Source organism: Cryptomeria japonica, chromosome 2, assembly GCF_030272615.1.
Source record: "Cryptomeria japonica chromosome 2, Sugi_1.0, whole genome shotgun sequence".
Taxonomy (NCBI): Eukaryota; Viridiplantae; Streptophyta; class Pinopsida; order Cupressales; family Cupressaceae; genus Cryptomeria; species Cryptomeria japonica.
In genome coordinates, this window is record NC_081406.1 from 510877054 (window position 1) to 510892997 (window position 15944).

Below are 15944 nucleotides of genomic sequence, written 5' to 3' on the forward strand. Positions count from 1 at the left end.
TTTCTCATAGGCCAAGGATTCATGAAATTTGTCCATCTATCCTTACCTGACCCATTTTGGCGCCCAACTGCATCCTTGGGCGAAATTTTCACCCTGTGGAGGACTCATGAAATTTGTCTACTTATCCTTGCTTGACTTAGGATAATTTGACCCTTTTGCAATTTTGGAATGACTTCCTGAATGCTGGTGAATTCCTGAGCTTTCCATTTTAGGCATAGGCTTCCAGCACTTGATCAATTTCTGGCTTTCTCTGTCTGCTGTCTGACTTACCGGAATTAGAAATGTCTGCGAACGTCTGATCCTTGTCGTCTTGCCTGACTGAACCTGCCAGTACTAACTTCCCCAAAATAGAAATCTTCAAAGTGTCAGCGTTAGACCCCTAGACAGGGTGCAAGAATGACTTACTAAAAATAGAAATTACTAAAAATAGTAAGTTTGGTTTTTGACAAAATGATGACATTCTGAGACTCGGAAAAATCCCTAAAAAATAGGGACTTTCTAAAAAGTTGCTCCGTTTGGGCTCAAATTTTACTGGGAGGTTCCTTGAAGGGTCCTGATTCCAGTTGTATGTTCAGTTTTCCCAAAACTCTAATAGAAACCCCCTAAAATCTAGGACAAAAGGCAAAAACCCTAAAAAGGGACAAAACAGGCCCTAGACTTCATAGAATTCACTCGACAAAGAAGCAGACCACCCCTAACTGACCCCCGAACATTCGCAAAGCAGAGAGATTGAAGAGATTGCCACCAATTCACACAAAAAAACAAAACCAAACGACCAAAAGGGGCCAAAAGCTAAGGGGTCCCTATCTGGGATGGGGTGATGTGTGATTAGGTCACAACACCGTCCTTTTGGAGGTTAGTTTGGGAAATAAAATATATGATTTGACTAGGAGTAATCTTGATGATGATGATGATGTTATCTCGGCATTGAGAGGACTTGATCGAGATATGTGTCTCGATGATGGTATGGAGATATCCGCTATTCCTGATTGGTTGATGAAAAGTATGGAAAAGAGTAAGAAGATGATAGAGGTACAACCTATTGATAACATTGATGACTACCTAGCTAGGAGCAATAAGGAGAAAGAACCCAAGAGAGATGAGATTTTGTCGCACATAGCTAGAGATGAGACAGGAATGCGGATTGCGCAGGTGGCTGTTCCTATTGGAGGTGTGACGGTGGACATTGCTACTCCTATGGATTTCCAAACTACTTCAGTTGCCCTTGGCCGTACTACAAGAGAGCAAGAATTTTAGGAGGTTGGTGATAACCTCAAGGCTATCAATGCGAGATTGAAGAGAAGGAGAAGTACAAAGAAGAGAATATCAAACTTAGAGAGTATATTGCGGGGATAAGGTGTGAGAATCCCACCCTTATTTCCCCTATTGCGGTTGATCATGGACTACATTCACACTATGAGGCAGTGAGAGATACACTCTTGGAGGTGGAGAAGTGGATTGAAAGTGCAAGAAAACAGGGGGATGATTTCCTTACTTAGTTTGTGTAGGCATATGATAGGACAACAGGGCTCATGTTTAGAATCTAGTATTTGGAGGGTGTTTGGGAAGAATTCCGACCTATCTAGGAGAGGACTATTTCATGCCTCAGAGCTTTGAATAAGATTCCCATGTCCATGTTGATCAGCGAGAGCATTGTGCACAGTGTAGACAGATACGATTTCAATGGCTGGTATTGTTCATTGGCTATGAAGAAATCAACTTATGAGAACGCCCAACTGAGTTGTACAGAGATGGAAGGATTGATTTAGGATATTCAGATAAAGATCCTTGCCTCAATTGAGGAATTATTGGGTGTTGATGTTAGTGATGCTAGTGGTTTACACTTAGCCGAATTAAGAGACAAGATGAAACTTATGTATTTTTGTCAGTTGGACTCTTTGAAGAAGAGTCAGATGGATGATTTGGTCTCTTTGTTGATTCATGTTCATAGTTCACAGAAGCTCATGCCAGATTGGGAGAACACTTTGGACACTTGCTCGGATTCATTGGACGTGATTGATTTGCAACAAGATACCTTACCTAGCATTTCCATGGAGTTAGATTCTGTATTGGCTAGATTCTTGGAGTATGCTAGGGGGGAGAGAGAGAGAGAGAGAGAGAGAGAGAGAGAGAGAGAGAGAGAGAGAGAGAGAGAGGGAGGAATCTTCTAGAGGATTCCTTATTTGATGACTAGGTATCTTTCTATTGGGCCATATGTTGGTGGCACCATTTTTGATGTAAACCCTAATTAGAGCAATTCTAGGGTTTTGTTGGCATGATCTTGGCCCTTGATTTAGTTTTAATCTTGACCATCTATTTTGTATGAGACTCTATATATACCTCATTGTCTCTCATTTGTAAGGGAGAGTTTTTGTAGAATTGTTAGTATATGCTACAACTATTTGAATCTAAATCATTGTTCAATTTGTTGGTAATTTTGCTCTTCAAATGTTGTCTTTGCATTCATGGTTCTCAATTCCTCCAAGTTAGATTATAATTTGTTTTCATGTTTATTAGATTGAGTGAAAGATTTGTTGAATATATTTGTGTGGAACCCTTAATCCATACCACTAGCCTCTTGCCGTTGGTAAGTGTGCCTTGTGTGGTCGACTGAAAATTTGAGTAAGCTTAACTTCAATTATTATGCGTCCCTTGACAAGCATCAACTTGGATGGTGTCAACGTTTGATGGTAATAGTTTGAAAATCCATAAGTATACCTTAGATGATTGCACTAAGCTTGTGTCAATACCTGTTTGTGAGACCTCGTCTAGTTTGATTCCACTAAATTTGTTCATCATCCCCTACATTCCTAGGCTTAGAATAGATTTCCCGAACCCTATTCCTTTTGCCCAGTTTTTTAGTAAGAATTAAGTCCGAAGCTACAATTGCTAAATCCTAAGTTGTCACCACAGCTATTTTGCATATTTCATGATCAAAGAAGACAATCTAAACATTCATGTAAGTCCCCAAGTGAATACAACAATTCACATCGACCATTGAGCTACCCACTCGTCAAGACCTGACATGTAGAAACCTTGGAATCATTTTAGTTGATCTTACTCTTAGCATCTGAGGTGATTTTGTTCAAGAGAGGGTAAATTACCTTGGTATTTTATTCTGAAATGTTATGTGCATAAAACACACATCAACAAGTCATCAGCAAAATTCACTCCAAATTGATGCCAAGGTACATGATTTCAAGGAACTTCGCTCAAATTAGTAAGGTACATACCTTAGCAAATTTGCTCAAATTTTGATGCGAGGTACATACCTTAGCAAATTAGCTCAAATTTTGATGTGAGGTACATGGCCTGGAGAAATGCCCTCAAAATCAAGGCAAGGTACATGGTTTTATATAGACTTCATTCAACCTTTTCACTTGCCTTTACTTCACTCGCTCAAACCTCATGTCTTTTGGTCACTCCAATGCCAATTAACCTTCAAAGGAGGCCTTAGGACTTGGAGAAATTCGCTCAAAATCAAGGGCAAGGTACATGGTTTTATATAGACTCTTCATTCAACCTTTTCACTTGCCTTTACTTCACTCGCTCAAACCTCAAGTCTTTTGGTTGCTCCAAATTGGGAGCAAGGTACATGGTTTGGAGAAATTCGCTCCATGTCCTTAGCGAGGTATGGGGTCCAAATGATAATTTCGCTCCATGTCCTTAGCAAGTTACATGATCTCAATGAAAATTTCGCTCAAAATTTGGGGTAAGGTACGGTGTCATTGCAAATTTTAAACTTAATTCCCAAACTTTCTTTCACTTTGTTGAATCATATCCAAGTATTCCAACCATCTAAACATGAATCTTATCAGATTTATCCTTAAAGAAGGCTCAAGGAAGAAATTCGCTCCCACTGGGGAGCAAGGTACATGTCCTTGCTGAGAATTCACTCTAATTTGTGAGCAAGGTACATGACCTTGAGCAAATTTCGCTTAAACTTTGGGGTGAGGTACATGACCTTGATGTTGCCCCTTAGTTCAATATGTTCATCCTTCTCTTACCTTATTTTTTAGCCTTAAGTTTTCAAATCTTTCCACATGAAGGCATCACCAATTTTGACCCTTAAGAGTACCTATGGAGGAAATTTGCTTGGATTCTTGAGCAAGGGACATGGTCTTAGCAAATTCGCTCCAAATATGGAGCAAGGTACAAGGTCTAAGGCAAATTTCGCTCCAATTAGGGAGCAAGGTACATGACCTTAGGGAAGACTCTTCACTTAACCCTTTCACCTGACTTTGCTTTATTTGTTCAATCCTCAAGTCCTTCAACCACTCCAATGTGGAACATGTCAAATAAACCTTTAAAGGTGGTCTTAAGAAGAATCTCGCTACAAATTGGGAGCAAGGGACAGGCCCTCTGATAAATTTCGCTCTGCAAACAAGAGACAAGTCATTCATTTCGAAAGCCTCAACAACTGACTGTCTTCAATCTATCCTCAAGAGACCAACCCGACTTGATGAACCCTCTGGCTACTTAAGAAACTCTATCCCTTCAATGCAAAGATTACTAGCAAAGACTCTTAACACAACTAACAACTAAGCTAAGAGGATTAATCCTAGAAAGCAAAAAGTAGGGGTCCCCATTTGCAATGTGGCGATGTGTGAGAATGTCACAACAAAAAGTACTTCTAGAAGGTGGATTGCCTAACAGTCCAAAGTCAGAGCATGAAGACTTAACATGAAGGCCATCAAGTAACCATAAATAAGCATGGTCCTATACTCCACTTGATGGCAATCCTACAAAAAGCATTAAATGTGCCCTTGTAGCTCCATGAATGAAAGTAGACAAGTTGCAGGGGTTGGTGGACCAATAAGAACCTTGAGTGTTGATCACATTATCCAGAAGTGTTGCAAGTCGTCGAAAGTTGGACGTCGGGTCCTGCCACAAGGGGAGAGGAGTCGAGGACCTGGGGTTTCAGGATTCTAGGGTCATGAAGGAAAATGCTTGGAACTTGGGGGTCCTGGGATTTTGAGTTCATGAAGGAAAAGGCTTGGAACCTAGGGGTTCCGGGATTCCGAGGTCATGAAGGAGAAGGCTTGGAACTTGGGGGTTCCAGGATTCCGGTGTCATGAAGGAAAAGGCTTGGAACCTGGCTTGTGACAAGACAACACTTAACACTTCATGACCATTGGCTTTGTCCTTGATCAACTAGGGCAGCACTGGTGCATGGAACATATCTCTGAACAACAAATAGGAAGAACAATAAAAGGTGAACGCACTGTGAAGGTCATTGTGGCCTCAAAGGCTTTAATTTTGGCTGCGTGATGAAGACTTTGCCCCATTGACCCTGCCCTATATTACATAGGGAATGTGCCAAGGGTGCTGCTCTTGAAGTCAACTGTGAACTGCCGTCTCTAGACCCCTACTCTGGTTTTAAAAACATGAACTAAAAATTGTTTTGGGTTGCACCAAATTAGATCTGAGTAATTGAATTCCATTTATACTTTTTGGTGTTGGTTCATTCTTGATACCAAGTAATGCTACCGAGGTTACATTCAAATGATCTGGAAAGTAAATATAATGTTCTTTAGTGAAGATGCTTTGATTTGAGACATACATTGGCAGTGCAACTTGTTGCAAAATCCTTTACTTGAAAATATGTTGAAGCTTCTAACTGATGATGAAATGGCCCTTTTAAAATTTGGCTGGCATTGGTGTATCTACTTTTATTTATTAAATGAATAATTCAGGAGCCTGGTACTCTCTTTGAGATGATGAATGGAAACAGGTTTTATCATCTTCAAAAACAGAAACTGCAGAAACAGTGCCAGGATTTACCCATATTGGTTTGAGAATGGATGGCATTGAAACATTGGACGGTCAGAAAGATAATTCACAAAGTCTTAACAATGAAGTCTTGGCCAAAGTTACAATCTCCACTCAAGATAGGGGTGAAGACATATTTAGATTTATTTTCTGCTGCAAAATGTCATACATCAGTACAACTTTGTATGAACTTCATCTTTTACTCATAGTGTTCACAAAAATGGTAATTGTTGTTTTTTCTTTAACTGTTTTTTGTAATTAATTTTTCAAAGATTATTTTTATATATATATTTTTTTACTGCTGCCCTGCTATTTTCCCCCGCCATCCCCAAATTTTAGTAAAAGATTTGCCATCCAATGCTTCCCCCTCCTGGATATTCTATGGAACAGTGAAAAGAACTTAGGAACACACACACACAGTAAAACAAGATAGGATTTACTTTTAAGAAACGTAGTGCAGAAAAACTACATCAAGTGGAGTTGTGCTACAGATTCATGAAGAGCACATGGTTACACTGAGATGGGGAGCGGGGCGGGGGTGAATCAGTATAACGGCAAATTTTACCACTTCAAACTTTTTCAACTTCAATCACAAGTATATAACTTATCTCATTATCATATTCCTTGCATACCAACATTCATATGTGATCTATCTAATATGAACACAAGTAGAACACAAGATATATACGTGGAAACCCTTACGGGAGAAAACCACGGTAAATCAATGCTTTTATACAATTCTTCTTTTACAATGTTTGTAGGCACCAACCTACTAGAGGCACCAACCCCTAAGTTTGTTTGTGAGCACCAACCCACTAGAAGCACCAACTCCCAAATCTGATTTTGTGAGCACCAACCTAGTGGAAGCACCAATTCCCATTTCTGAATTTTGTGAGCACCAACCCACTGGAAGCACCAACTCCCACTTCAGAATTCGTGAGCACCAACCCACTTCATATAAATCTAAATTTCCATCTTGACAATGTTGCTTCTTCAACGGATGATGGACATTACAATCTTTTCAAATCTGCATATATCCCTTTTAGGATCTGTAATAATTCACTCTTCTATAACTGCTGGATTTTCTTCTTTATATTTGCATTAACATCCTCTTTCATATCTTTTGAGTATATTAATCTGATCTTTGTCTTCAAGAACTGTGCATACATCTGAAGATAATCTTCACCAATCTGCTATAATGAATATTACTAATCAGTACAGACCTGGTCATACTCTCCTCATAAATCTGTGATATAAATCTGTTTACAAACCCTTCACAAATCTTCCCATAACCTGTCCATATACCTGGAACTAGTCTTCTCACAGTCTCTCTATAAATCCTCTTAAAACTCTTCTTATATTTTCAGTTCTATGTACCTCTCTTCCTCATGTATAGGCTGTTCTATTTCCAGCATTATTCACACACTCTATTCTGTCAGCAACTTATTATATTTCCAGCATCATACACCTTGCCAACTAACTCTCACTCTAATTATTCTTCCTTTTATATCTTTACCATGAAAGATGAATTATAAAGGACATTATCTTTCACTATAGACGCACCTTTCCATACTTTCTCATTTAGACAAAAAAATCATACTTTTATTATTTGTATCTTTACACTATAATGAATCGCTTATTAACCAAAAGCATATTAATTATGTTTTTCACGATCATAATCACACCATCTGGAATTCTTAATTCAGATCCAACGCTTTCTTTGTTTTGACAAGTCACCGTTTTAACTTCTTATCAAAACGTGGCTTTACACAAGATCGCACCCTTTCATAATCATACCTTTTCATCTTTTCAAACTAACTGTCTGGCAATTGATTAATCTTTTTAATTAATTCGCTGCTTTGTTGATTGCTGATCATAATATTATTCACGTATTTAATGAATCACCACTTCATGATGTATTCAGTTTAGTCACCTACCTTTTCTAATCAATTCTTCTTCTGTAATGTCACTGCCATTTGTATTTTCTTGAATCGTACCATATTGGCTACATCGTATTTCCCATAATCAAACCCCACTTCTTTAATTGTTTCCAAATCGCAAACTTCAGTATTATATGTTTCTTCAATCGCTGTCTTGAGTAATGTAATCATGGAGCGATTAGGCTTAATTTTCTGTGTCATTATAAGAATCGATCAAACTTGGTTAATGTATATATATAGCTCAAACTGGCGCCTTTGACTGTTCTTTGAATAATCTTCTCCTTGCTAAATCGCTATCCATAAATTAATTTTAATAAACTTCCTTTCATCGCTATTGTATGTGCATCTTGTTGCATTATTTATGATCTCTTTTTAACAGATCACTGCATCATTTAATCATTACAAAATATTTATTTGTTGTCTCCTTGTCTTATATCATTGCTATTCTTGATAATTCTCTTGGACGATTAACATGTTTAAATACTATGACCTGGGCGCTGAAGTCTTCCTGAAATATATCGATTCAACTTTAATTTGTTTTCATCTCATTTCCATGGAGATATCGACCTATGAGGAAGTCGGTCTTAGCTTTGATCAAGATTCAGTCCACCAACGTATGATGGAAGTTTCTTTCCTATTGTTTATAGTTAATAAGCTTACTATTCTGGATGCCATCTTCAGTACGGATCACTGTCTTTTTTGTTCAAATTGTTCTCTCTCTTTTCTTTCAATACAAGATTGCAAATAGTTCTTGTCGTTTGAGTCAGCTCTGGAATGATTAAAGATGGCTTCAATTGCACCTTTACATTGACTTAATGATTCACACCTTTGTCATTAACATCGCTATTCACTTGGGAATGTGGATAGTGCTCCTGGAGGTGCGGCTAAAGGACAAGGGCGAGCTTGAAAAAGGCTGCCTTGGCTTCTTCAAAGGAAATCCCAATTCTCAGGGTGAATATCAAAGAAATGCAAGGGATTAGCGAGAAATTGGCTAATGCCCTTAAAAACATAATGTAATTTGTTTTTTTTCTGTTTTTGCTGGTTGTGTTGGACTTTCATGCTGGCTTTTGTCCAGTACTTTGCTAGTTTTTTCGCTGTCTGTCCCGTTTAGTTTCTTAATGCTTTTATCTTTTATGGTTCCTTTGTAAAGGGTTTCGGGGTCCCTTCAAAACCTATTTTTCCCGTAATCAAAAACATCGCTGTTCACTTCATACAATCAATGACTTAAGCATATTGATTGTTTCTTAGTAAACGCATCTAATACACTCACTCATTCATTAGAAAACATTGCTTATGTCATTGTCTTGAATCAAACTATTGAAGTGTAAGGGATCGCTGTCTTCCAATTGCTCAGATCACTATATCTTTAATGCATACCATCTGTTCTTAAGATCGCTGTTTCTGATCACTGACAGTCTGCTTTGTCTTGATTGCAGTTGGTATAAGGCCTAGGATTAGTGTCTTGATGTCTTTAGTTACTGATACTAATAAAGTCGCTGCTGCCATTTGTCCAGTGACAATAGTTATGTATACATACCTGCTGACTTCTCGTTATCGTTCCTTGCTGATTTCAGTAACAAAACGACATTATATATATTGCTGTTTTCTTTATATATGTATTACTGCTGTCTTTAACTTCATCTTCTTCTCTTCATATGTAATCATTTAATGTGCTTTCCTTTTGATTCCAATCGTTCCCTTTACATTACCCAAGTACATCAATGGTAATGAGCATCTACTTGACAAGCTTCTGTTCATCTTCTTTGAGGTGTTTGGATCATCTTTCTCATGTCATCTAATCATTAGTCTCTCTTTTTCATTTATAAAGATAATGAATATCTTTTTGACATCAATGACAATACTTCCAACAATCTCCACTGATTGCCTTTGACATCAATGACAATATTTCCATCAATTCATTATCACCAAGAACGTAAGGTTACAAGCTGAAAATCCTGTTGATTCAAACAACAATTCAACTTCCTTGTTTTGCATCCAATTCATTCTTTTCTCTGCAGTTGCATCTCTTACTGACTAGAAATCAGATTTGAACCCTAGATTACTGTTTGGCTGCACTTCAAGATCCTTACTTAACCAAAACATGTTGGAACACCAATGCGGAAATGTCAGAACTTGAAACTAACTTAACAGCTGGAATGTGAATCGATTCAATTTCCAATTTGGGTGGTTGTCATTCTTTCTTTCCAATCAGGATGGAGTCATTGGTGAATGTTGTTCTCTCATGATAATACTCGTTTCTTTACACCAATTGGGAAGTTCAAATGGAATTGGATCAGTCTGATTGTAAAAATATGTTTCTACGACACTGGACTAATGACCTGGTTCCATTGATAAGTTTGGATACTTCTATGACAATAAAAAATTAAATAACAAATGGTTTCTGTTTTTGTTTCATTATTGCTGCTTGTTCATCCTCATGTTCAATCTTTCTTTCAAAGAATCAAATGACAATGATGACAGACTCACATGGAGACAAGTTAGGCTTGTTAATTTTTTGATTCATTGATCCTTGTACTCGTTTCTTCACTTTGTTTGCCTCCAATAGAGGCTACGTATCTATCTCAATGGTTGGGAATGGAGCATCTGGTGGCAAGTGAATCTATTGTTCTAATCTTTCTTAGCTAGCACACTTTTTGGTTCTTCAAACACCTAAATTGGCTTCGGTTCCTGAGGCTTGTTAGTAGAGACAAATAATGAGGAGTGGTCAGGAAGAGGCTTCTTAGTAGAGATAAAAGACAAATAATGAGTCATTTTGAAGGTTCGGTCGGCTCAGGAATGTGACTCTCATTGAGGATTTGACAGAGAAATGTTGTAGAGTTCTTGTGTTTATAGGAGTAGAGTGGAGGTTTTGGAGTGTGAAGGTTTCATTGTATCACTTCAATAGGGCATTCAAATGGCATTGTACTCCATGCATTGACACCAAATTGATGGGTACCTGAAAGCATACCCTTCTTGGAGTTTTACATTCATTTTGGGTTTTCTACAGTTGAATCTTAGTGTCACGTGATTTGTTTTTTCTGTGTATGTGCTCTGTTAATTGTTGTTTTCCTACTTGTTATTTGAATTTCATACTTTTGCAAATGATTTAATCCTTTCAAGAGTAGTTGTTCAAAGTTGTGAGCAAGAGTTAATCTCGGATTCCATATTTGATGTGCCATAGGGTTATCAACTAAGTGGATTATGGATCATTTCATCTTGTCATGAAGATTTTAGCCCTCTCATGTAGACGCAAGTTGCTAGACACCACCATATCATTGGGAATGCAATTTGATAGTTCCTTAGGCCTGTCAACTTTGGCTTTTCTCGATCTTCATTATCACAAGTCCATAACAAATTACACATTTTCAATGAGGCTTTTATTGGCTCAAGACTGAGCTTATTTCTAATTAACTATGGATGCAATTTTTTTGTTATAATGCTTGAGCCTCCTATTTTTTGATGCTTCTGTTTTCAAAGACCTTTAGAGAACTGTCTATTTTCCTCTTGGCATACCCTTTCCAAGCTTCTTCCAAAAGTCACATACTTTTTTGCTTGCTTGATGATAACTTTAAGCATGAACACAAATGCCTCTTGAGGGTCATCAATAGGTCCTCCCATCACTGAATGGAGGATAATTTAAGAGTCCTCTCCAGATATCTTTTGAATCAAGATAAATTTATTCACTTTCTCTAGAGAATGTATCTTATAATGCTGAGACTGAGATTAGGTAGTGTTTGGCAAGGTGATTATTTACTATGACTTGACCAAAAAACGTTGCATTTTAATGTTTTAATAGGTTTTAAGATTTTTTATTATTTTGCTATTTTTTGTACTCCTTGAGATTGCCTCACATTGTGGCTTGGAAAGTACTAGCCAATAATTCTTGAGATTCAACACTGTGATGTATATGCTCATAGGGCATGCCAGTTTCAAAAAATGTTGGAGAAAGGTACTTGGAGATGGCAAAAAATAAATAAATCATATTTATAATTTGAATTTAGGAAAAACAAAGTACAATAAGCATCATTAAAGAATGTAAAATGCTCAAATGTGTTAAAAATAAATAAAATTGAAATAGATGTCTTTGAAATCAAAGGTTAATTTTATTGATTTTTGATAATAACCATGTTATAAAAAATTAAATTTAAAACTATAATCACCTGAAAATCTCATAGAAAGACTAGGAGGAAGATGGTATGAGGGTTGTTAGACATGATTATATTTTCAGTCAACTGATAAAAATTCAATGGATGTCCATATCTTAAGACTTATTATTCTTTTCTCTTTGTACTACTACTTCTTTGGGATTTGATAAGCATTTTTTTTGTCACAAATAATCCTGTAATTTTTTATGGAAATATTAGAAACTTACAAGTCTATTATTGTATTTCTTTAGTTCTTTTAGCTTTTGTCAACAACATGTCTGCATAACTTTAGGAAAGCCTGGTGTCATTTGTATTTGTTATATTTGAGAAACCTCTAGAAGTTTTCCTAATTTTCAAGGGTTGCTTCTACCAGACATATAGAGACACAAAGAAACTTCATCTAAGCTCTCCAAATGTTTTTAGGCATTCCTTTATGGGTCTCTGAGAGAAATGCATGTTCAATATGGGAGATGAATACCGAGAGTTAGGTTATGTGTCTCTTTGTATCTATCTGTGTTTTTAATTGTTCAAGTTTAATTTTTTGTTTAAAAAACTTCCTTCTAAGATTGTCTCCTTTGGTATTACCCTTTTTAAAAATAATGTTGCCACTTTTGTCATCATAAGATAACGTCACTTGAACTTGGCCTTTTTTTTTCCTCTTTTGTTTCTAATTGTTACAAAACTTGTCAGAGAAAAAATAACCTGTGATTCTTGAAGAAGACCACAACGATTTGAATTCATTACTTGCATCCCCAGTCATCTGTTGCTTCAAGCATTCATTGTATTTTCATGCCACCAAGGTGTTTGCCTGTTAATACTATTGCAGATATTACTGCTTGCATTTATCCTATCCAAATCATCCACCTCTTCTTTGAATTGCTTCTTGGTTATTCTCAAGTTCATTGAAGGGAACATATCCTAAGCTTCCTTGGTGCTGTTGGCACCTGCATCTGTGCTAATAGGTCATCTGTTGCAAATAAATTTGATTATTATCGAAGTGTATGTCTACAAGGAGAAGTATCCTCCTGTCTTGCCAAAATGGCTTCTCAGCATGTTTGGCACTGAACTTATTTTTCAGCTACAGGCATCAAGTAGCTATGGCTGCTGATCTCCACATTGGTTGTGTCCTCAGGAACCATGGACATGGATATTTGCCTCACCAACTGGTAGTTTAAGGAATTGGAAGGCATTTGGGAACTTTGCTTGCTGCAGCTAGGTGTATAGTGGGTCCTCTCCCTCACAACTTTCTCTAATTTTAGTCTTTTGGCTGATGGAGAAGTCTGCTTTCTGCTCATCTCCTGCTATTCTTTATGTTATTCTACCAACCTTGTTAAAATGATTTTGAAACAATTTTTATTGAACATTTTTATTAAGCACTGAGGTGCTCTTCAATGCTTGTATAAGGAAAAAATAATGGCATCTTTCATGTTCCTAGCAAGTTTCGCTCAATTTGCAACAAACACTGCTCAAACATTTTAACCTCCCTGTTGATGACTACTTTTATATCTGCCTTTCGTAGGTCAACATGATCCTTGTGTTTTTGTGCCAATTAAAAAATAAAAAGGATTGTTATCAAAGTCTATCAATCTTTTATTCATCAAATATATGCTTGTTTCCTAACCAAGGAGGCAGATTGTTGAGTCTATGCCATTATAAATATTGCAAAGCATAGAAAATATGAGAATTGTGGTCGATTTCTGTTTCCAAGCATCAGACCTCTGAGCATCTAGTTTATCCAAAAGGAGTATTCTGAACAGAGTCCTGTGGAGAGACAGTTTACATGACATGAGAGCTGTTACATGTCCAAGTCCGTCTCAATACTGTAGGCATGCAGAACACTAAACCCTATTCATGAGTGAATTATATAACCCTGTTTATTTGAGGGCTTTCACTGAACAAATTTTTGAGTACTACTCTCAAATGTGGTTAAGGTCTCCCCTTCTCATTCTTACTATCTCAAAATTCAGTTACCACTGCATTATATTTAGCTATGTAAGTTACATGCACAGCTTGCTTCTTGTTTATTTTATTCCAGTTCTCAAATTAATTTATTTTCCAGTGCATGGTTAATTATAACATGTTTCATTGCTTCAAAGATTGCTATAATAGAATAAGCAAATCAATGTACTGAATATTATCATCAGAGTTCTCCAACAATTGACACTTTATGGTAGTCAGGACTTAGGAATATATCGTTGAAAACGTGGACGCTGAAGGTATCAATTGTATGCTTTTATTTTTACAGGGCAATTGCTCCTGGTGTTGTAGGCAATGAATTGTTTGGAAGGCAGACTCTTCAACATGTCATGCGCATGACTCGTACTTGGGATTCTACCATGTCGATGCTACCAAAAGGCGGTGAAACAATTTGGGGTGACTTGGACTGGTCTCCAGAAGAAGGATCTGACTGCCACACAAAGAGAGACAGAAATGATGAGGTGCATGATCTAACAAACTCAAGTGCAGAAACACAGAGACCTACGGAAAAACCTCTGGCACGTTATGGAAGGATTATTTCATTTGGGAAGGATGCAGCAGAACTTCCTTCATCAGAGATAGTGATGAGTGACTATAAGGTAATTTTTCTTTGGAGATTCAATAAAATAAATCTTTTTGCCATGCTAGCTATGGATGCTGCAGCTGTGAATTTTTTATAGTGCTTTCCTTCCTGTCTGTCCATTTTGTGAACTTGCGAATTTAAGAACATTTATGATTACATACATTGTAGATAAGAACAGTTTCATTCTACTATATAGCAACTATACCTTTTATCAGATCATATTTTAGGCCAGATAGTTACCTAATAAGTCAACAATGATATTGCTAATTGTTGATTTGTCTTTTGTACACGATCAAACACAGAATAAAATACCTAAAGGTACCTTATCCTCTCTTGAATAAAGCTCCTGAATGCTGAAGATATCGCAGAAGGATCAATCGGAGAAGCTTCAAGGTCCTGTTATGTAGGATCTCTATGTGTGGATAAGCTCTTCGTGGTATGATGTGATTTTGCTGGAATCACAAGGGGACTTACACTCGATGACCTGAACGTCTGATTTGCTGGAATCACAAGTCCTATTTACTAACTGGAAGATAAACAAATGGCAAAAGATACAGGATTCAAGTAGTCTACTCTACTACCTAGAATGCGAGAAGATGGATGAATGACTAGGTGGAGTCCTACTGGGCTAGGTCTCACTATCAGGTAGAACAATTCAACACCAACTTAGTGCAATCTTCTAAGGGATGTTTCAAATATGTCCAAATCGTACACCATCAGATATTGATCACTATTCAAGATAATGCGTGAACAACATAGGTGTTATGACTCAGGATTAAGCTCGTTCTATGCCAGTTGACCACGCAAGGTGCTCTTACAATCAGCAAAAGGCTAGTGGTTTGGGCTAGGAAGATTCCATGCGAGTACATTCAATAAATTCTTTCATTCAATCTAATCATTTATCATCTACAATGAAGATTCAACAAGAGACCATGCGTATTGCAAAGAAACGACACATTTCACCATATCTTCAATGAAAAGGGGGTTCATTTACAATCAAGGCAACAATTTCTTGCCTTCTCTTCCTACTTTACTCTAATTTCTATTCTATTCACTGTAGATCATTAACTATTAACCAACTATTAACCTTTACAAATGAGGAGCCAGGGCTTATATAGAGAAACCCTTTACAAATAGACGGCTCTGATTGATTTAGAATCAATGGCTAGGATTACAAGATAGAAACCCAAATTAGGGTTTGTTACAACAAACTTCCTTAGCCAATTAGAAAATTTCATTCCAAGGGTGAGGACCAATAGGAAGCAGGGGTAGGTGCCTCGAAGTTTGTGCCATCCCCGATGAGTCAGGTACATTGAATTTGGACATGCTGAGGTGGACCAATCCGACTGGAAGAATGATGACTGGGATGCCACCTTGTCTGACACTTGTAACTTGGTTGATGTTTAATTTGATGAGGTTGAGAAGCTAACTTTGATTAACTCCTCTGAAACTATCTTTTTCTTCAACGGACCCAGGTACTGACCTTGGTTGATCCTCCTCTGTCTTTGATGTGTTTGATGAATGGAG

The 15944-nt window shown here is 37.2% G+C and overlaps 1 protein-coding gene across 1 annotated transcript in view; it reads left to right on the top strand.

Annotated features, from left to right (window-relative positions):
• The window catches only part of LOC131069543 (phospholipid:diacylglycerol acyltransferase 1), a 188216-nt gene that overhangs the window by 116844 nt on the left and 55428 nt on the right, over positions 1-15944 (top strand). The window contains exon 4 of the mRNA XM_058005034.2: positions 14103-14433. Coding sequence (XP_057861017.1) covers positions 14103-14433 — 331 coding nt within the window. The remainder of the gene's footprint in view (positions 1-14102; positions 14434-15944) is intronic.